Source organism: Mauremys mutica, chromosome 18 (assembly GCF_020497125.1).
Source record: "Mauremys mutica isolate MM-2020 ecotype Southern chromosome 18, ASM2049712v1, whole genome shotgun sequence".
Classification (NCBI taxonomy): Eukaryota; Metazoa; Chordata; order Testudines; family Geoemydidae; genus Mauremys; species Mauremys mutica.
Window position 1 is genome coordinate 13185767 of NC_059089.1, and position 21965 is coordinate 13207731.

Genomic DNA, 21965 nt, shown 5'->3' on the forward strand with positions numbered 1-21965 from the left:
TTCCTTCCCGTATCTCCTCTGTTTCCTATTCCAGTCTCCCCTTTATGCTCCTTTCCTTTATTTTTAATGGCAGCAGAAGACTTCAGCCTCCCGCCTCCCACCATCCATTGGTGCACACTCAATTCTCTGAGGGATCTTTTCCTGATCCTCTTCTCTCCTGCTACCATCCTCCTTCCCAGGTCTCAGGACATCCCACCCTGTCCCCTTCTCTTCTGCCTTCCCTGCCTGGGTCTACGAAATGTTACTCTCCAAAGTAACACATTCTGCTCCTTTCTTTCCTCCTGTTACTGCCTTCCTTTCCCTGATGAGTGCCTATCTCAACTTCCTGCTGCTTCTGGAGTCCTCACCACTGCAATCTCTACCCTTCTCACCACTGCCTGGTCTGATCCTGTCAATACAGCAGGAAAGCATTGCTAACTTGAAGGCGAGTTGACTTGTCACCCACCAACACTGAATTAATCCCTAACGTTACTGTATATTTAGGTACCCAAGAGAGTCAAGGCTCTTTTGTATGTATGATGTCAGCTCATCTGGTAGTGCTAATTCTGCATTCCAGATGAGGTACATGAAATACCCTTAATTTTGTGGGAGGCTAGACTAAATTCTTCATGACAAAATTGTTGAATTCCTGCTTTAAGTGCAAAACTCAGCTCAGCCTTAACTACATTGCCACAACCAACGCTTCCATAGTAAAAGATAAAGCTGCTCCAAAGGCGTGAGTTTCCCCATGTTGTTATAAATCATCCTATTTTTATCAAAATGTCTTTTTTATTATTACTTTGCACTAACATGGGATCCTCTCCAAGAGGAAGGTGGCATCTAATTGGAAACAACTGCGGCGGGGGAATAGTGGGCTTAGTTTTAAATGTGACAGTCGCTATTTTATTCAAATTCAAGGGCTGCACATTTGTCCAGCACAAAAGGTGAAAATGGTCACACTAAACGCTGCAGAATAAAATAAGTCCCAAGTGACCGGATCTTCAACTGGTGAACACAGTGGAGCTAGGCTGATGGACACTGGCCCTTGGTTTGCTCAGCTGTGGTCTCTAGTATCATTGTACTTTTGGAGTGTAGCTATCAAAGCAATACGGTGGTGCCCAAACTTTTCCTGTCACCCCCACATCAGTAATGGAATCTGTCCGCACCCCACCCCCACTGCAGAGGAGCTTGGGCTGAAGGCAGATGTGGGGATTGGGGAGGAGCTGGGGCTAGAGGCAGGGGCAGAGGGGGAATGAGGGCAGAGCTGGCCTGGGAGCAGAAGAAGGGGTGGAGTGGAGCTGTGGATGCAGCCAGAGCTGGGCTGTGTGGTGGTCTCTCCCTGTCCCCTGTGGGGGCTGGTCCGGGCCCCTCCTCATGCCCCCCAAACCTTCCTCTGTGCCCTCTTAGGGGGGGCACGCCCCACAGTTTGGGGACCACTGTGATAAAGAAATCATTTGTTGCACAGTCACAGATGGTGACTAATAGGCTTTGCCACTGAGCTTCTGGAGGATGGAAGCTGAATGACTCAGACCTAATTCAATCACTGATGTCATGGAAGCTGCTGTTTGTAATGTCACAGTTCATCACTGTGCAGTAGCAAGCATGGTCTCACCAGTGCAGGACTGCAGAACCGCTGCATGAGTCAGACAAGAGAAGCGGGCTGGTGCTATAGGAAAAAGCTTTGGATTTCATAAAAATACCTCAGCAATCAGCCACAATTATGAAGGGAAGAAAAAAAGCCACCGATGGTTTAATGACGGAGGAGGGCTTCTCTGCGTGCCTTGCTGTGCTCTAGGGATTCCTCCATTTTTCCTCTCTCTGAATCTCAGCTTTGACATCTCATGTCACAGCTCTCAACCTTCCAGATGAGAAAGACCCTATGGGACTCAGTTTGGAACTTGTCAACATGAGTGAAGCTCCCCACACTGTTTCTGCAGCACTGGATTGGGGGGGGCTGATTGACTATTAGGTCTTCGAATGGTTATTGGCTCACAGCTGAGGGATTTTTTTTTTTAGACTATGCTTGTTCCCTTCTTACATGCAACATGAAATGACAAAGAAATACAAAACATACTGAGCCTGATTCATCCTGGTGTAACTCCAGTGAAATCAGCCAAGCTACGCCAGGGATGAATGTGTCCTACTGTATCTTTTACCTTTCAGATATTGGCCAACCAAGCTTCCAAAGGAAAACAACACTTTAGCTGTTATTAATAATAATAATAAAGATAATCATGTTCAAGTAGTAGTGCCAAAGGACCAACCCATTGTGTTAGGAATTGTAATGCAATACAGATGGTCCCTAGCCTCCAACACCTCCAGCCTAAATAGACAGGACAGACACAAGGTAGGGAGAAAGGGTATCACACCCAAGCAGAGTGAAAGGATGGCAGCAACACCATGTTGGTGCCATGGTGGGGGTGTGTGTGTGTGTGTTGGGGTAGCTCACGAATGGTTTTGCAAACAAGCAAGCAGACTTTCCATGCATGGATATTTTCAAACAGAAAAGACCTTTTTGTTTTATTTAGATTAAGAGAAACAACAGAACAGGAAAGAACAAAGGTAAAGTATCCATGCAAGAGCAGACAGTATGTCTCTTGTGTGTCTCTTGTGACACAGCCTTCCCTGAAAAGAGCACAGAATGGCTACCTTGTCTCCGTGGACAGCGGAGTTCTTAGTTATTTAAAGGTAGAATACATAGAAGACAAAAGCAGAAAATATACATAGCTCACTTTGACATGCAAATCAAGGAATCTTTTGATCTGTTCTATGGGTTATGATACCCTAACAAAATAGCCATGCCTGATTTTATTAACCCTGTCCACTGTCCTCTCCAGGAAACAACAGCAACTTGACGTGTATGGAAGACGGGCTGTGGTCCTTCCCCGAGGCCCTTTGTGAGCTGATGTGTCGAGCTCCATCTCTAGTTCCCAATGCAGATCTTCAGACTGCCCGTTGCCGTGAAGATAAGCACAAAGTGGGCTCCTTTTGCAAGTACAAATGCAAACCGGGTTACCATGTTCCTGGCTCCTCCAGGAAAGCAAAGAAGTAAGTAAAACAGTAACACCAATGTATTCCAGAGAGACATGGGTTAAAAAAATTCAGGGGAGGAAGACCTGTGGGTACTAGTGTATTGTGTGAGTAGCGGGGAATATTGTGGGGCAACCCACATACGCCAGCAGTTGTGAGCAACACATTATCAAAGATTCCAGAAAGGAGAAGGGTTATAGAGGATATCCCAGGTGTATGGAATTAGGGATGAGAACCCTAATTCCAAACAAAGTTTGCTGTATACAGTAAAAACAATGTTTGGAGCCATTTGCTCAGATTCCAAACAGCTGTTTGGTTCAACCATATTCATGCCATTTTTATTCATTATTCCCGAACGTACTTTTGTTCATCCAAATGTTTGGGGAGTGGTCGTTCTTCATACAAATACCCATATTCACATCCGAACAAAAATATGTATGCGCCAGAAAGAGCATTAATTATTCAGTGTTCATGATTCATTCTTCACCTGTTTAAAAAGCTTCTGTCATCCGATGAGATAGCAGAAACAATTCTGTATGACTTAGGTGACTAGTAACACACCACTGATAATGAATAATAAATACTGAATAGTCCAAGAAAATAATTAACTCGCAATCCATATGCTGAAATTAATTCACATAAACTATTTGTCAACAGTTAAAATAATGGCTAAATCAGTAGATATCAAAGTGTGTTTACCAACAGAAAAGACAGTTAAATTCAGTGGATAATTTATCTGCAATGAATAATTGGACCAGCTCTACCACTAGAGATCCTATGAGTACAGAATGAGGATAGGGTAGGCTGCAGATGAGATCCCATAGGCATGAGAAAGAAGATCTTTTTCTTGACACAGAGTAATGGGAGTTCTCCCTATTAGTGCTCTTCCAAGGACAGGGGATAGAACACCTGGGATTTTCAAAGGAACCAAAGGGAATTAGGCACCCACCCTTCATTGGGAGATGGGAGCTTAACTCAATCAGGATCCTTTGACAATTCCAGCCTGCATTCCCCAAAAGTTTATGCTAAGGACCTACTTTAGAAATATATCTTTAATATACAGCCTGGGGAGTCCCCTTTGAAACTCTGTGGGGAAGGCTTACTACTGTCATATTTCTGACCCTGTTCAACCCATTTCAGACGACCCACAGCCCACAAACTGGGGAAGCAGTATTCTGGGAGATGTGTGAAAGGCAGAAGAGGGGATTAGACCAGCAGAGTGAATGTTGGTTTTGCATCTCATTATTTTTGCTCTAAGACCACACGATGCAAATTCACAACTTGATCCCTAGTGTGAAAAGCACAAACACGGCCATTTCCTGCAGCTTGCTAAACAGAGCTCAGGTTCTTCAGAGTGGTAGCTGACTCAGCCACTCACTAAATACTCTGGTTTGTTTCTACATGGAAGGAGGGCCTTTAAGATCCAGTGCATGCAAGATGGCACCTGGCTAGCTGGGGCGTGCGTGCCCGTCACCTGTGACCCTCCACCCTCGAAGTTCCATGGGCTGTACCAGTGCACCAACGGCTTCCAGTTCAACAGCGAATGCAGGATCAAGTGTGAGGAAGACGACAATCAATCAGTTAGTTCCTTTTGGGTCCGAATAACTTAAGCCAACAGGAACTAGTTTCTGGTAAATCTTGTATGTGCCGCCCAGCTTCCTCAGGAACCAAATCTATGAGAGGTTGCACACCTCCTGGGACGGGCTTAGTTCCCATGGGCATCAGTGGGATTTGAGGATGCTTTGGGCCTTTTAGGATGTGGCCATATAAATCCATCTTCATTGGATCAGGCAAGTCCCTTCAGCCCTGCAGAGAATGGCCACTGTGTTTCTGGTCTGAGGTCTCAGTGATTGCTTGCACTGAGTTTCCATAAGATGGGTGAGAAGGTTGCTGCAGGTAGTGATAGTGCTGTGTGGTCATGTGAGCAGTTCAGGAGCAGGCTTCCGTGGATGTTGGAGAAGGCACTGGGCTGCAGAGCGTGATATGCTGTTACCTGTAATGCCCTGTCTCAAGCAATACCTCCGGGTTCTGACAGGCGAGCTGCACAGTGTCCTTAGTAATATCATGCTCATTAAAAGCTTCTTGTGGTCACAATGGAAAAACTAACTATGCTCCTATAATGTCTCTGTACGAATGGAGAGCAAAGTGCCCAAGAAGAAAATGTGAGAGTAGGGGTGAAGGAGAAACCGTAGTGTTATTAGTTGGGAAATATTTTATTAGGATGATAATTATATTCCTCATTTATGCATGGAGGGCTAATGGTGTATGCTGGGGGCTTTACAGACAGGTAAGAGGGCAGGGTCTATGCCTCAGAGGTTTTGTAATCTAGAGAGACATTCTCTAACATACTAATACAGGAGGGAGATGGGACACAGAAAAAGAAAGCGACCGAGCAGTGAAGTTTAGCACTTGTCTTGGTTGTTACATGGCTTTTGTTTGGGTGGCTTTGTCTGTTTTTAACGTCATAAGTTTGGTTCTTGGGTTTTCTTTTCCTTGGGCAGTCCAGGCATTTATATCGTATAGTAGTTTACTCTTATATGGATCTCAACACTTTAAGCAATACTTAAGCTTCCCTGAGCTATAGTGTTTCTCTGGCTATCAGGGCCGGCTCCAGGGGTTTTGCCGCCCCAAGCAGCCAAAAAAAAAAAAAAGAAGAAGCCGCGATCGCGATCTGCGGCAATTCAGCGGGAGGTCCTTCGCGCCGAGCAGGAGTGAGGGACCCTCCGCCGAATTGCCGCCGAATACCTGAAAGTGCTGCCCCGCTCCGGAGTTGCCGCCCCAAGCACCTGCTTGATAAGCTGATGCCTGGAGCTGGCCCTGCTGGCTATAAGATGTCATTAAACAATTAGGGCCAGATCCTCAGCTGATGTAAATCAGTGTAGCTCCATTGGCTTCATTGGAACTATGCTGGTTTGCAGCAGAGGAGGCTCTAGTCTTTATTAAGTTCAACAGCTAGTTTGAGCTGTTTGGTTTTCTGAACCAGAGCATAATTTCAATTTGTGAGATGACTAAATTCTCCTAAAAGTGCTGCTGCTTGATACATTTGGTAAGAGAAGGTGGAGGACCTGGAAGTTACTGCGATTGCACATAGTTCGGAGAGCAGAGAATACCCTGCCAAAATACTTTTTAATATAATTGAAATTTCTGAGGGTCTATTGAAAATGGACTGCGTCTGCCATCAGGCCAATAGCCCAAAGGACACTGCTGATGTTTGCTCCTAATGATAAAAAGACACAGCCTTGGAAGAGGGAGCAGTCAGGTTTTCTGTACTTAAAACTGTGACAGTTCTGGAAGAAAGTAAGCGTGTGTTTCTTGTCATCCCCTGCTCTCTCAGAGTTGACTTGCTGTCATGGTGAGGAGTAGAGAGGGACTGAATCCTGGGACACTGTGCTTTGGTGTGAGATTAACCAGAATGGTGCGGAGGCCTGGCTGGCGTTACAAGGCTTGTGTGGCGCTCTGAGGTCTGTGCTATGAGAGGAGGGTTGGGTAGTGTGTTACAACGGTGCAATGTAATGAAGGATGCAGGAGGTTACAAGGTCCGTGTGGTGTTAGGAGGCTTGTGCAGAGTTAAGAGACCTATGGGGCAGAACAGGGGCAAAGTGATGATGTCATGGGACAAGTATGGACTTATGTGGCCTATCTATGCAGTATAACAAGGGCTGTGCATAATATTGAGGAATAAATGGTGCTACAAGGTTTGTGCATTTTTAGAAGGCCAGTGAGGTGTAACGGGCAATGGAGTGAGAGTTAGCTGAGTTAATGAGGCTGCAATGGTGACATGAGGGACACTTTGCAACTCATTGGGATGCGCTTATGCACTTTAAAGTAAGATTCTGGTGGTCAGTTCAGGAAACATCTCAAACGAATGCGCAAGAAGCAGCTTGGGAAAAGGTCCTCCAGGGAAATATATTTCCAGATATAACAGAAAACAGATTACAAAACAAAAAGAAAGAGAAAGAGACAGGACCCCTGACCTCATCTGACCTGCCCGAGACGTGTTAATTATCTAAGGAATAAAACCCACTAAGATTTTCTCAGATATACAAGGTGATAATGCATGCTTCATCCAAGCAAGAAAAACAGCAGGGATTTTCACAAGAGATTATGCAGGCTAGGGAATGATGGACAGGATATTACTATAGCAGCAGATGTCCTGGGAACTTGGCGTCATCTTCTTTGATTCCCGTCAGACGGCTCTGCAAGCGACCATGGGGCTGAATGAAGTCTGCCCACCACTTTCTGTCTTGCACTAGCTTCACGGCTTTCTTCATCTTGAAACCTTTTTCGTTCTATGTCGTTCTTCACTGTGTCTATCCAATGCCTCCTCAGTCTTTCTCTGTTTCTAGTTCCTAGCACTCCGGTATGTATCGTTATGTATGGTATCCTTTCTGGGTCCATTCCTGACTTGTTTCCAGACCATCACAGTTGTCTTTACTGAATCTTCCATAATAGAGCTTCTATCCCAAGCTTTTTTTTCTTATCGCTTCATTTTTATTTTCCGTAGTCCTTAAACTGTCAGTATTCCACTCAGGCAGTTAGTTTCTGCAGTCAAAATCTTTTGGTCATCGGCTTTCCTCTATATCCCAGCATTCCAGAGTACTGGAATCTTGGAGTACTTTACAAATGTAATGCAACAGTAACCCAAGCATAGCCAGCTCTGGGAGCATAAATCCAGGTCACCTTTAAAAGTTGCTATTGAACACTGCTACCACGTGTGTATTTTGCAAATGACGACGGAAGAGCAACACACGTGTCACAATAACAAACCATGCTCAGTTATCACTGATAAGCATGTGGTACCCGGAGTTTCATCCTCTGCCAGATTTTCTCCTGCTCCAGAAATCAGCTTCTTGCAGGAGTACGGGGGAGGCTGTCAGGGAGCTGGTGACGCCGTTCTGACACCCCTGCCCTCGTGACACTTAGGGTATGTCTGAACAGGGATAAAAGACCCGCAGCATTGCTGTGGCTGGCCTGGGTCAGCTGACTCAGGCTCACAGGGCTTGGGCTGCGGGGCTAAATCTCACCGTATAGACGTTCAGGACCGTTCACCCTCGCAGGGTCCATCCCGAGCCTGAACATCTACACAGCAATTTTTCAGTGCCGGAGCCTGAGCCCAGCGAGCTCAAGTCAGCTGATCCGAGCCAGTCGCGGGTTTTTGATCCCTGCATAGATGTACCCTTAGAGCTGCTGTTGGTCAACGCTAAATTGCACCACTGATGTAGGGTCCTTAATGGACCATAGGCCAGTGGAGGATCAGCACAGCACAGCACAGCTCTTCTGCCCTAACATGGCCCCTATGCCAGCTATGGGTTGGGAGATGCAGAGGTGAAGTAACATTCAGCAGAGTTCTCCACCAGGAGAGTTCTCTGCTGGAATTTTCTACCCGAGTTGAGCAAAGGGGTGTAACTCACTTGAGAATCTAGCCCAAAGCCTTCTACACTCATGATATCTCAGTCTGTAATGGACTGACCACAGGTGTGCAGTGACTGTTTAAGCAGGTACACATAAATACTCACACAAATACAACAAATCTCTTCCTTCTCTAGCTACTGTGCACACACCAAATGAAAATCAGATCTAAGCTGTCTCTGCAAACCTGAGAAAAGTTACCACCACAAACATGAGGTAGGAGTTGCTGGACTAGATTGAACCTACTACCCTGTCTTTGACAGTGGTCAGTACCAGATGCTTCTCTTGCTACCTCTGACAATACCGCAATGCCCAGAGAAGGCAAACAGAACCTTGTACCTTGAATGAAACCTTTAGTTCACTGTCACAGCACCAGATCCAGACCGTTTATAGATTGCAGTTGCAATGTCACAGGAAAGAAAGAAGCAAGGATTTTAAGGGACATTTTGTATAGTGCTTAGAGGCTGGGCTGCAGCTGTAGGAAATGCCATAATGTGCTATAGGTACAAATCTTAGGGGGGATGGACAACATGGTCCAGTAGATCTTCTCCACATCTAATTCGGATTGTTCATTCACAAAGGAGTCTGGGGAAATAGAGTTTCTTCCACTCAAATACCTTCTCTTCCCACCATATGACAAGAACTTCTTGCTGCAGGAGAAAACGTTCCCAGTACGTAGGTGCTCTGTGCTGTCTGACCCAGTAAGCAGCAAAACAAAGCAGGGAATTGGGGTTCCGGTCCCTCCCCTAACATTCTTCAACTAGTCTGGACTTTCATGCTGTTTGCATGGTTACCCTTGGGCAAGTGAGAGTCACAGGTACTGGTCTCTGCCAGGCAGTCAAAATTCAAATGATATTATCATCCTCCAGCACACAAACAAGCGGGCTAAAGATTCAACCCAGTAGCCTGCAGAGAAGACCAGTTGCATCACCCCCTGAACATCGTGTTCGTCAACAAGCTCAGCGGGGAAGGATAAGAATGTCAAAGAGAAAAACAAATTTCCTCCTGGAACCAAGAGCAAAACAAAGGTGACGAGCAGCACAAGCAAAACACCGAGGGTTGTGCTGGGGACTTAGTGTGCAGATCCTGTTATGCAACCTGCACGGGACGCCTCAGGCACCTGCAGAGTGAGGCATGCGGGTCCCAGAGAATACCCCCCTCGCCTGCTGACGGCTCTGTCTGAAAATACTTCACATCAGGCACATAGACCCCCCCTCCCCAAGATAGCTCACAGAGAATGTCCAGTACACCCCACTGAGTGACAAATACATGGATTACATTAAACCCCCCTTGCATGCCAGGGATTGGGAGCGAGATGCCCAGTTCCCATAACATATCCAATGCAGAACACCCGCTGGGAGCTAGACAACTCAGCCCCACAAGATATCCTGGTGCAGAATGTCCCGTGTCTCCCCAGTAACAACTGGGCTTGCAGATCATGCAGAACAGTTCGTGCAGAACTCCCTGGGTGCCACAAGCATAGATCTGATGAAAGAAGCCTTGTGCACGTCTTTGGTGTTTTAAAAGGGCCTGATATTTCCCCGCGGACTTTCATTCATTCTCCAATATTCCACAGGGTCTCTTTTTGTAAGACAAATGTCATATCCCGCACCCTCCCCCACCCTCACACGCTTCCACACACACACACGATGATTTCTTTCTCTCCCTCTCTCTCTGTGCTTCTCTATCGCAGTCTCTTCCTTTGCTGTCAGTCACAGCAGGCAAGCTCTAAAGATCACCCCAGCTAAACCTCACAGAGAAGTGTCCTGCCTTTGTTTCTGCTTCACATGGGCTTAGGGGACTCTTTGTTCTCTTCCATAGGAGGATGATGTAACTAGCTAGAAAAGGGAAAGGAGAAAAATGTTCGCTGCCCTCCGCACAGACACCTTATAATCAAGAAAGAGGGAACATTGGGTGATAGTTCCCTTATTCTAGTTAGCTTGGGTCCATTTTGAGAGCATCCGTTACAGGCCATAACATTACATAGACAATGTTAATGTGCATCTGTCTGTCAGGGCAGGATACCGTCTGTCTTTTCTTTGTCCTTTTGAGGAAGGCCGATTCCCTTTCTCGCTAAGCTAAAAGCCCAATCCCTAGGCCTTCCCAGCTCCCAGAGAACATCAGCCCTTGATTCGATTCTGATTCTTGTTCTGTCACTTTTCTGACTATATTTTGCTTTTCCCATTCCCAGGGCCGTGGTAACAATGTGATTCACTGCCGGAAGGATGGCACCTGGAGCGGCTCCTTTCACCTCTGCAAGGAGATGCAGGGCCAGTGCTCTCTTCCCACTCAGCTCAACAGCAACCTCAAGCTGCATTGTGCGCACGGCTATGGAATAGGTATATGAGCTCAAGCCATGGCCGCAGCTGGTGGGGAGGGGGGAAAGGAAGGAGACAAGAGCCCTTGGGTCATCGTGTTTTGGGGACCAATTTGCCCGAGTGGGAAGCAGCGAATTAGAGGATTTGCAGAGAACATCGAGCTTTCAGATGCCACACACCAGGTAACATATGCTGCCTTCCTAGTCCCTCACAGCATTTCCACTTCCACCACGTTCCTTGTCCTGCTGAGTTTAATGAGCAGTTCCCGGGATCAAACTACAAGAGCAACAAATCCAATATGATCTTTTTAAAATAAGTGAAGAAATGCACACGCATTTCCTCTTGGTCTTAGGTGAATCCCCCCGCCCCACACACACACACAAACAGGCAAGTATTCCCACTCAGCTACCCGTGTTCACACACACATACAAAACTCACAGATATTCTCACCCCCACCAACACAGAAATACACACACGTACGTACGCACACACACAAACATGCTCTCCCACCCATGCACATTCACAAAGACACAAGTGCACTCCCCCATGCATAAATACTCCTCTGCAAATATGAATTCACCCATCCAACCACATTCTTTGTCAAACACACAAATCCACAGGCGCATGCGTCTGAAGGCACACAAAAACACTTACCAGCGCACGCACTCTCATATGATCAGTTATTATGACTCACAGAAACCTATATCACTTTACAGATATGGAGGAAGACAAGATCCTTACTCCAGGGAGTTTATCATCTGCCTTAGACAGAACATAGCCATGTTGTGAGCCCTGACAGCAGACAATGGCAGGGAGTGGGGAGGGATGGGAAAGATGGAGGGTTTCAGCAAAAAAAATCATGTGATTGCTGTGTTTGTGCACATGCGTGTGTGCGATACCAACCTACCATGTTAGCACCAAGCTTTTTTATTGATTTATACTCTTCTATGTGTTTTATTTAAAGAATTAACCAGAAGGTATAGGGGGGAAAGAATAGGAGTGTGGGTAATGGTGACAGGTTCACCAAAATAAGTGAGGAATAATTTGTGCACTTTTCTGGAAGAGATCTAGTGCATAGGTTACTGGACTGGGTTCCATCCCCAGCTCTGCCACTGACTTGCTGTGTGACCTTGGCCAAGTCACTTACCCTTGCTGTGCCTCTGTTTCCCCACCCACTCTCTGTCTGTGCTTCACTCAATGGGGCTTTGATCTCAGTTGGGGTTCCTAGTTGCTACTAGAATACAAATAATAATACTAAAGGAGACTGCCTCAGTCCTAGGGGCCGTGTGAAAACACCACAAGGTCAAGAGTGGGAGAAGGAGACAAAGGCCGTCTCTTCTCCAGTGCTTTGGGGCAATCTCCCACCATTGCACTAGCGCTAATGCAGCTCTGCCCGTAGCGACAGGGGTACCAGGGCTACCACAGCCTGGCTGTGTCACTGAACCCTGCTCAGAGCAGGTCTACATGACCCAGTGGCAAAGCCATTCGTTCTCTGTTTACACTGGTGCCCCACCTCCTGCCTCCATTTCTACCACCATGGGGTCACACCAGTGATGTGGCCACAGTTGGAGATCTGAAGAAAATAGTTAGTGTAGATGGGGCCAGAGAGAGATTGGATGTAGCATGGGGCACACAAAAGGGGCCGTGGGGAACGAGGGACAGAGATGCAGGCCTGGGCAGAGCAGAGCATTGATGCAGAAGGATAGGAAGCCAGCAGGGAGGAGGAGGCATTCCAGTAGTGGGCCAGGTCAGTGAGAAATTCAGCCCTCCTCCCATGAAGATTATAACCCCCGCCTGAGCATCCCGTAAGAATGACAAACCCACATACCAATACTTCTTTGGGAACCCTCAGAAAGGTCTATCTTATTTCTGCCTAAGTACTCAGCGTGGGCTGCTAGGCTTTGAACTGCTGCCTGTGCTGAGCTCTGTTGTAGGTCAGATTCAGATTGCTGGGGGACGTGCTATATTTACCATTCTGCACACCGGCTTGCACGTGCCTTTCCCAAGGTCACCATCCGAGCGCCATACTGGAGCATTCGAACGTGAGCTGTATTAGGTGCAGCTTGGAGAGAAACCCCGGGCCCCTTCCTCCCCCTCACCAGCCCCTTTCCCTAAACCTCCTCCCCCCACTGCTGTCCCTTTGAACTTGGAGAAAGTGTTCCCTGTTGTGCAGATCTCTCATTATATTGTAACCATTGTAAGGTACCAGGAGCCTGCTTCAGTCCCGTCCCCGGGGAGAGGAACACAACCTGGATGAGATCACTTCTCTTTAATGGTGCCAATTACGGATCATATATCAAAACAATTGAGACCTGCTCCTTTCCTTGAGTGTAAATAGCACAGTGGAGTGAGCTGTGAGCAGGCAGCAGCGACTCTTAATTTGACAATGCATTTTACCCTTGAGATGAGGTGACCTTTGCTTACCTACCAGGGGTTGCCACTTTTTCAGAGAAGAAAGGCTGATTCCCCCGTTCCCAGGGAACATCGCTCTGTGCTGGAGGCAAGGCGGCATTTCACCCCTTCTTTGTGTGCTCCTGGCCCTTTTCACCTCCCTCCCAGTGGATGCTTGTTAGCTGAGCTTGCATTAGCAGTGTCCAGAAGACTGATCCCTGGGGCCCAATCCTGGTGTGCCCCACACCCTCAGTAGGACTCAAGGGAGCTCAGAGTACTGGCCTGCAGCATAGATTTAAAAAAAAAATTAATGGAGATGTCGTATCTCCTAGAACGGACCCTGAAAGGTCATTGAGTCCAGCCCCCTGCCTTCACTAGCAGGACCAAGTACTGATTTTGCCCCAGATCCCTAAGTGTCCCCCCTTAAGGATTGAGCTCACAACCTTGGGTTTAGCAGGCCAGTGCTCAAACCACTGAGCTATCCCTTTCCTCTCCTGGCCTGTGTCCAGGACCTTGGACCTTGACCTTTTCAGCTAAAGGGGTAACTCTTAGGGTAGCCTCTGAAGTCTGTTATCCTCTAGTGCAGCGGTTCTCAACCAGTGGCCCTGGGCCCCCTGGGGGGCTGCGAGCAGGTTTCAGGGGATCTGCCAAGCATGGCCAGCATTAGACTCCCAAGGACCCAGGGCTGAAACCCAAAGTCCTGTTGCACCAGACTGCAGCCTGGGGCTGAAACCAAAGCCAGAGCAACTTAGCTTTGTGGTGCCCTCTGTGGTGTGGGGCGCCAGGCAAGTGCCCTGCTTGCTACCCTCTCACGCCAGCCCTGGCTTTTATATGCAGAAAAACAATTGCTGGGGAGAGCAGGCCTCAAAAAGGAAAAGGCTGAGACCCCCTGGTCTAGTGGAGCGGCCACTAGCTGGAGAAATTGACACACACTTTGTGAGTGTCTCACATCAGCACTTCTCAGGAGCAGGTCATGTATTTTGGAAGTCATCTGGATGTCCCCCAAAAGAGGATCTTTTCCTTCCACTCAGGGGCCTAGCCAAACCTGGCAGATATCCAGTCAAATCTGTGGAGTCACTACTGCTCAGACGAGAGACGTAAAACAGAAACAAAGCCTCCCTAATTAAACTAACTGGCTCCTGCTTTGTTCCAACTGGCTCCTCCACGTGAGAACAAGAAAAAAAAAAGACAGAGGTAGCTGGGGGAAAAACCGTACCCAGCCAGGGACAGTGTGACCCTAACACTTTTCCTTTTCTCCTCAAACACCTCATCTGCTCCCCCTGGCTGTGGTGACTTTTGAGCCAAAGGCACAGCCATCCAAACCACTCCACAGATGAACTCCCCCTCACGCAGATTGGAGTGCAGGATCCCTAATGACAGGGTTGCAGCAGCTGCCCCTCTCAGCAGCCATTTGCTGGGGGGGAAATGGTAATAGTCCAGCACGCTAGGGCCTATGGTTGTGTCACCACGTTACTGCAGAGCACCGCAGTGTGTTTTAACAAGGGTAGGATTCCCGCAGGGCATGGCAGTTAATCAGAGAAAATACCAGTTTACACGTGCACAAATTGATCATTACCTCTCCTCTTACTTCTTGTTTAGCATGGGGCTTAGGTGATAGCCAGCTGCAACATCATTAGACGTGCTCTCCATTATTTCAGGCTCTTCTAATTTGGGGAAATCAGGCCATTGGCTCGTTGTCCATGTCAGAAGTGAGAGGAGTTTGTTGGCCTTTGCTCAGTCGTTTCACGGCTGCAGAAAGAGCTCTTGAAATGGAACTGCCTTCAATGTCTCTGCCTCTCAGTGATTGCTTCAGGAAGTGAATAAATCCCCCATTCAATCCATGGATTAGTAGCCACAGTGATATTTTGGTATTGTAATCTATTGGTCACCTTAAGAAGCAAGCCCTTATGCATATCTCCCTCCCGCTCTGGTCCTAGGGTCACAAGCTGTGGGGTGTGGTCAGAATCCTCTCACAATGTAAATCCCAAGAGGTTGCGAGGGGCGTGGCGGTGAAGAGCTCCATTATGGTTGTCTGTAGTAATCGTTCTGCAGAGTAGGGAGATGGAGGGTACTCAGATCATTGAAATGAGGGGAGGAGAGTGACACGGTGTTTGCTTTCTTCCTTCATTCCCCTCTGCATGTGCCATGAAGGAGCCGAATGCACCACCTCGTGTCCGGATCACAACGAGCCCATCCTGCTGCGTGTGAATGAGACCATACAAGACATCCAGCACTGGATGAACCCTCAACGAGTGAAGGTCAGTGGTGGTGGATGTTACTCAATACCCCTCCCCAGGCCCGCCGACTTTCATGTTCCTCCAGAGTCGGTGAACAATCAACTTGACCCACAAAGCAGAATATAAGGATGTAGGGGATAGCGCTGTCCGAGGAGTGGTAATATTTCATACCCGTCTGTGCGGCGAGACATCTTCCCTCTTTGGAGAAGGTTGTCATCAGTAGGGGCTCCAAACCTGATTCTTGTTTACCCCGTGGCCCCTTTACTTTGCTGTAGCAGGGCCCATTTAACTCTGCAGTTTCCCAGTGCAACATCCTCTAGGCATATCCATCTTGAGTTAAAGGGACCACGTCCTTGCCCTCTGATCCACGCAGCTCCTAACAGTTCTGCTCTAGTGGGACCTTCACCCTTGCACCAGCACCGTGGGGAGTGCAGACATTGCACTTATGTACCTACTGTAGGAGAAAGCAAAGGGGAACAAGAAAAACTGCACAGGGCAGGTTTTAAATTCTTACTACTCTTCGGTTTTCTGTGTACATTGGGTGGTGGAGACCTGTCTGTGTTCAGGCAGCAGAAGAACCTGATACGGGGCGTATATAATTTCCCAAACTGGCTGAGGCAACTGATTCTCCTACGTCCCCATGTGACAGATATCTGTCTCCTCAGCACAGCATCCATTTCAGAGGTCACCGCTCTCTCCTTCTGCACTCTGCAAAGGCACACACTCAGATCCACGCACAGGCCAAACACTCATATCATGCACACGCACTTATATGTACCCATGAAAACACACACAGGTGGACACTGGTTGGCACCCTTACAAGCATGTACCTGCAGATGCACACACACAAAGAAACACAGATGTACACAAATACATATTTACAGTCACCCATAAACACACCTACCCAAATAGTGCACCTTTACACACACATTCCACCACCATTGGAAACACACACACACATGCACGTGTGTAGGTTAGACAAACAAGTACACACATTCATCCAAAACCACACTCATGCTATGCATACATACATAAATATAAGCTCCTGCATAGAAACCCATGTAAATAGGCACTTACATACACACTCTCGCTTATACAGGTTAGCGCAGGCATATAAACACAGAAATTCACTCTGTGTGCCAGTTTTTCAAAAGCACTTAGCACCTGGGGTGCAGGGTGGGTGCAGAGCATTTTTGAAAATCTGGCCCCTTTTTCATGCCAAAATTGGAAACCATTTTTTTTAAATGTCTCCCCAGTAGCAGGTGCTGAGTACTTGAAAGTCTGGTCCTGAGCTCTGTGGGAAATCCGGCCCTGCATTTTACATATCCAGGGCCAGATTTTCACAAGGGCTAAGCACCCACCAGACAACCAGCATACTGAGCATATTTGACAATCCGTCTTTTTAGGTGCCTACCTGTAACATCTTTGAAAATTTGGCCCTGAGTGTGGGTGCTGAGCCCTTCTGAAAATCCTGGCCATGCTGTGCTTGTGTGCTGCACACAGACAGGCAGACAGAACGATAGAACCGCTCCTGGGAGGTGACTTGAGGCTATCACAATCACAGGCTCTCCCTCTGATCTCCTCATTCACTCCATACTTTCTGATTCCATTACTGCCCCAGCCTAGGCTTTGCCAAGTTGCTGGTGTGAAATACATAGCTGTAAAAACCTTATCTCTGTATTCGAGGCTATTTCTCACTGGCTCTATCCTGAGCTCTGGAGTTCAAAGAGGTTTTGTAATTCATGGTGAAATAAAACCACAGCTTCCCTCCCAATCTCTGCTGCACTGCCCTCATTTATTGATGCCGGGACTCGGAGGGAGCTGTAATGGGCAATTGTAAGCCCAGGTTTACAATGCAGTGTGGATGCTTCAGGGTCTCTGGAGGGCTCATTAGGCAGCAGGGGGAAAATGGTAGTAAAGGGGGAGAATAGGGGAGTGAGATTTGGGCGGGGAGGATTGATGGTTTCCAGGAGCACAGTGGAAAATCTGGGTTAATTTTGCCTCTACAACAAAGATCTTTAGATTGTGACTGGTTAGGAGTTTGACCCACACACACACTAAAAAGGATTGGTTTGTAAATAGCAGATTAAAGGGTTGAGTTTCTAAAACTATGTTAAAAGGTGGGTAGGATATTGTGAGTACCAAGTGAAAATTAATCCACTTCAACAAACAGACCTCTTTGGAAACGGAGAGGACGGAGCATCTCCCTAGAGCAGGGGATTGGTCTTAGAAAACATCTTTCCATCTCATCACTCAGTGTCAGTCTCTGCGTAATTCTGGAAGGCCTGCAGCTAAGGAAGGGGTAACTTTTGCAAGCGAGCAGTGTTCGTGTTCGGCCCTGGGGCCGGTCTGTGCTCAGAGTTTGATCATTTCTGATCAGTTCCAAAATTTGAAGAGGAAAAAAAAGAAAAGAAAAGAAAATGACACATTCACTTCCCTCTCCAAACCCCAACTGCTGTGAAACACTGGAATGGTTTACCCAGGGAGGTAATGGACAGACCATCCCTCGGGGTCTTTGCAGTGCAGACAGGCCCTCAAACTAAGCCCAGGCTCTGACTTAGGTTTGACCCAAAGCACCTTTTTCATCTACCGACAAATCAGTCTAACTAAGGTCAGCAAGCACTCAAGATCCGGGTCCTAGGACCTTGCTGTGGGGGTGGGTCAGAGCCCAAACCCTGCTGTGACTTGGGTCCAGCTCTGTCATTTTTCAGTGTGGACGCAGAGCAGGCTGCAGACCGGAATCTGAAGGTCTGCACAGTGCGGCATGGACATGGCAGGACAACTGTGAGATCCAGTCCTAGCAATTGTAAGCCAAGGTTTACAGTGCTGCGTGGACGCTCAAGCATGGCCTTGGAAACCCCTAGTCCACAAGCCCGGATCCCAGAGAGCCAGCCTTTGTGTGCAGTGCAGACACACCCTAAAACAAGATTTAATATTTTTCTGAAAGATGTGCTTTTCTCCAGCTTCTGGGACAGTTCTGTGGTTTGTGCATGCAGGGGGTTGGGCTCGATGGTCATGGTGACTCATCTGGCCTTGAAAGCTGAATCTATGAATCCCCCGGTACGTCCCCTTCCTTCATGGGCCATAGGGAGAATGGAATTGCCCAACGCAGTCATAACCTATGTACCTTTGTATTATGATAATGACTGTAACCTAAGCTCATTCCCAGGCACTGACATGAGCCCCAAGCCATTCCAGTGACATATGCCTCCCTGATGACCCCCTCTTTTATCTGCTTTTGCAGCTCAGCAGCCCTCAGATTCATGCCTTGCCAGGCAGCCTCGTATATTTGCCTTGGTCTTGTCCCCACCCCTGCAAGCCAGGCTCCCGAGGTGGATCTCCCATTCCTCCTCTGCTCGGTATCTGTGTTTATTTACTTCAGTCGGCCCATGCACTGCTGCGAGTGCCCGTGTATTCATTAGAGCCACCACTATTGGCCGCAAATCAAAACCACCCAGATTTCCAAACAGACAGAACTCTCCCATCAAGCCATGCCTCCCGCCCCTGCCTCACCTGCGAGGAAAAGCCTTGAGGGGAACAAGCTAGCCTTGCATTGGGAATTCAGGCTTTGGCAAACCAGCAAGAAAAGCCAAGTCCATAGCTGAGGGCCTTTCTCTGAGAGGGTTCTGCTCCCCGCCTCCTGCATATTAGCAGCGTCGGGTGTTAGTGGGAGCAGCTCCAATGATCTCATCTGCCAAGGTATCGCACTGGGAGAGAGCTGGTCTCTGAAGTCACCAGGACTGAGCCCACATAAAGCTCCCCGTTATTAAACCCACCACCTTAAATAGCATCTGGAAACGACCTGGAACCAACGCAGATCGCAGGGGGACTGTGCTTTGGGCAAGTAGCGACTTTGTATGTGCTACTGCACCGGCTGCTTTCTGAGTGAGTTAGGACTGTGCATGTCTGAGGAGGGTTGTGGGAGGTGAAAATGACCCTTCACACACACACAACACCCCCTCTTCAAGATCTGGGTGCAATCCCCTGCTTGCCTCGCCGCAGACCCTGCTCTCTTGGCCATTCCCTCTCTAACGTGGAGAAGGGAAAAATGTGGTGTGGGTGGGTTTAGGGTCCCACCTCCCCAAACCGGCCAGCAGAAAGCTTGGCAGAGCAGCTGCTATGATATAAACCCCACCCCTTCCCCCAAGCCTCTCACTGTAATATGGACCCTCCATGTCCCCCTCCAGTCACAGCTCAAAAGCCCCTGGTCAGGTCCTAATTAATTTAATATGGGGCTAATCAGCCCAAAGGCATCCTACAGGGCTCTACAATATGGCAATGTGGCCGGTAGCTGCATTCCCTCCCTCTGGGTGAAACTGCCCCCTAGGCTAAGGGCCAGCACAAAACCTAGCCACCATTTAACAGCTGGGGCTTACATGAGGCATAGGCATTTTGCTAGCCAATTGGCTAGGGGGTGGATATCACCTTGTGTATATAGCTACAGGGAGAAGACAAAGCTGAACAGCTGATGTGGTTTCATGCAGGTAAGTAGAGCTGGGAGAAATTTTTCACACTCATTTTTTCAGATTCGGAGACACATACACATTTCACAAATTCATGTCATTTTCGCTGAATTGTTTTGGTCAAAAAACAACGGGAAAAAATCCCCCCCAAATCGAAAGGTTTTGACTTTTCCATTCAGAATTACTTTTTGTTCATAAATTTCCTTTAATCCTATTTTTTTAATGTAAAATGTTTTTTAATAGTTGAAACATGTCAGTCTGGTTGAATGAAATGTTTTGTTCAATCTGAAATGATTTTTTTCTGACTTGTCATTTCATCAAAATTTTCCCCCAAAAAATTCAGATTGAACCAAAATGATTTTTTTTAAGTTTTTCAGAATTGCCAGTGAACTGACAAATCCATTTTTCTCCTGGCTCTACTGGTGAGCTCAGCGAAAATAACCAATAGATCCTCTACAGAGAACCAGCCTTACTTGGCAACAGCCTTTCTGAAGAAGAGGCTTCTCCAAATTTACTAAGAACAAGTTTCCTCCCCCTTTATTTAAATGCCACCTCCCTGAAGCACCCCAGTCTTGTCTGTCCACTTGAGTGGTGGCCTATGTTAAGTCTTTACTAGAGTTGTTGTTCCCTCACTAAAGCACAGTAAACAAGTGTTAGGCAATGCGCATTGATTTGGGATTTTAAGTAGTATCTCTGTTTTTATGCAATTAGATGCTCCTGGCAAATTGTTCATATGAACCTCAGTTTTGCAAAGTTTGAGCAACTGTAGATGAACAACAGCCTTTGCTGTGGTGGAGCCTAGAGGTGGAGTTTGTCCACACTGGACATCCACTTCAGCCCATCTCCATTTTCCCAGAGGTGTTTTCTGGAAACCATCGACTGTCCCATCACTGCCAGTGTTTTAATTCTTCCTTTCAGTTGACTTCTTGCTCGGACTGTGTGTAATGAGATATGGAGTCGATCACCTCTAAGCAGTTGGTGTGAATCCAGCCCAGGCGGTTGGATCCATTAGGTGACCGCTCACTGCCGTCATGTGGGATAGGTTTGGTGCTGTTAGGGCAGTTCTCAGGCTGTAGTAACCATCAGTCTCAACAGAGAGACAGAGGACTGAAGGGGCCGTGGAGAGGACTCTCCTGGTCAGGGCTCGTGCGTATCAACAAGATATGGTGATTGAGTGCTTGCCCTGCTGCTGCGAGTGCTTGACCTCTTCTGTGGATAAACACAGTCCTTCCCTTTCCAGGACTGTCAGGCCAGTCCCGTTCTCCAGCTCCCAATTCACATACTCAGTCACGTATATTGGCAGCAAATGTTTTTTTGTTTTTTTGTTGTAATGTTGGTGCCCCAGGGAGCAGAGGAAGTTCTTTGGAAACGCAGTTATTTTTCTCACATTATTTGGATGGGTCTGGGCATGGAGAAGGGAAAGGCCTGTATTTTTCTTCAGTTCTCCTTCAGTTTAGCCCTGGGTTCAAAAGCTCCCGGAGCCAGTCCTTGCCTCTCCCAATCCCCCGTCTTATATGTTTTGAAACCTAAAAAGGTTTTCTCTTTTTTGCCCTGAAGCACAGTAAATAAAAGGGGAAAAAAAATGTCTTACCGTTTGTGGCAGCCTTGAAATTTCCAGATGTCTGTCAAGAGCTCATTGGGAGCAAACTGGATGCTGTGGGGCCCCTGCACCTTGCGGTCTCCCTCGCTGATGGGATAAACAACATTGGTTTCTCCCTCCTCCCCCGTCAGCTTCCCCAGCCTCTTCCCCTCTCACATAGACGGGCCCTGTTGTGAGACAGGTGGGGCAGGCCAGGCCTGACTAATAGTGGAAAATCTGAGGGTGTCGGAAAGATAAACAGCCCTGTGCTGATAGTATAAAAGTCCTTTTTCCTAGCGCACATCAGGTAAGCCTCAAATGACAGAAACTGTACAAACATGCTGAGGTTCCCCTGCAGACGGATTAAATTAGGCCTCAGATAAATAGGGGAAGGGATGGCTCATTCCACAGTCTCTTCTAAATGTTAATTCCTTTCTTTCCTAAGCCTCTACCACAATTCCGACTCTTTGGCAAATGCCCCTTGGCACGCCTCACAAAACCAGCCGTTGTGTCACCGCTGTTATCTTAATGTGATTGTTCCCTCCTCTGTAAAGGAAAC

The 21965-nt window shown here is 47.5% G+C and overlaps 1 protein-coding gene across 1 annotated transcript in view; it reads left to right on the top strand.

The window, feature by feature from the left end:
• The window catches only part of PAPPA (pappalysin 1), a 221626-nt gene that overhangs the window by 171863 nt on the left and 27798 nt on the right, over nucleotides 1-21965 (top strand). The window contains exons 16-19 of the mRNA XM_044992846.1: nucleotides 2817-3027; nucleotides 4418-4589; nucleotides 10610-10757; nucleotides 15279-15385. Of these exons, the coding sequence (XP_044848781.1) occupies nucleotides 2817-3027; nucleotides 4418-4589; nucleotides 10610-10757; nucleotides 15279-15385 (638 nt within the window). The remainder of the gene's footprint in view (nucleotides 1-2816; nucleotides 3028-4417; nucleotides 4590-10609; nucleotides 10758-15278; nucleotides 15386-21965) is intronic.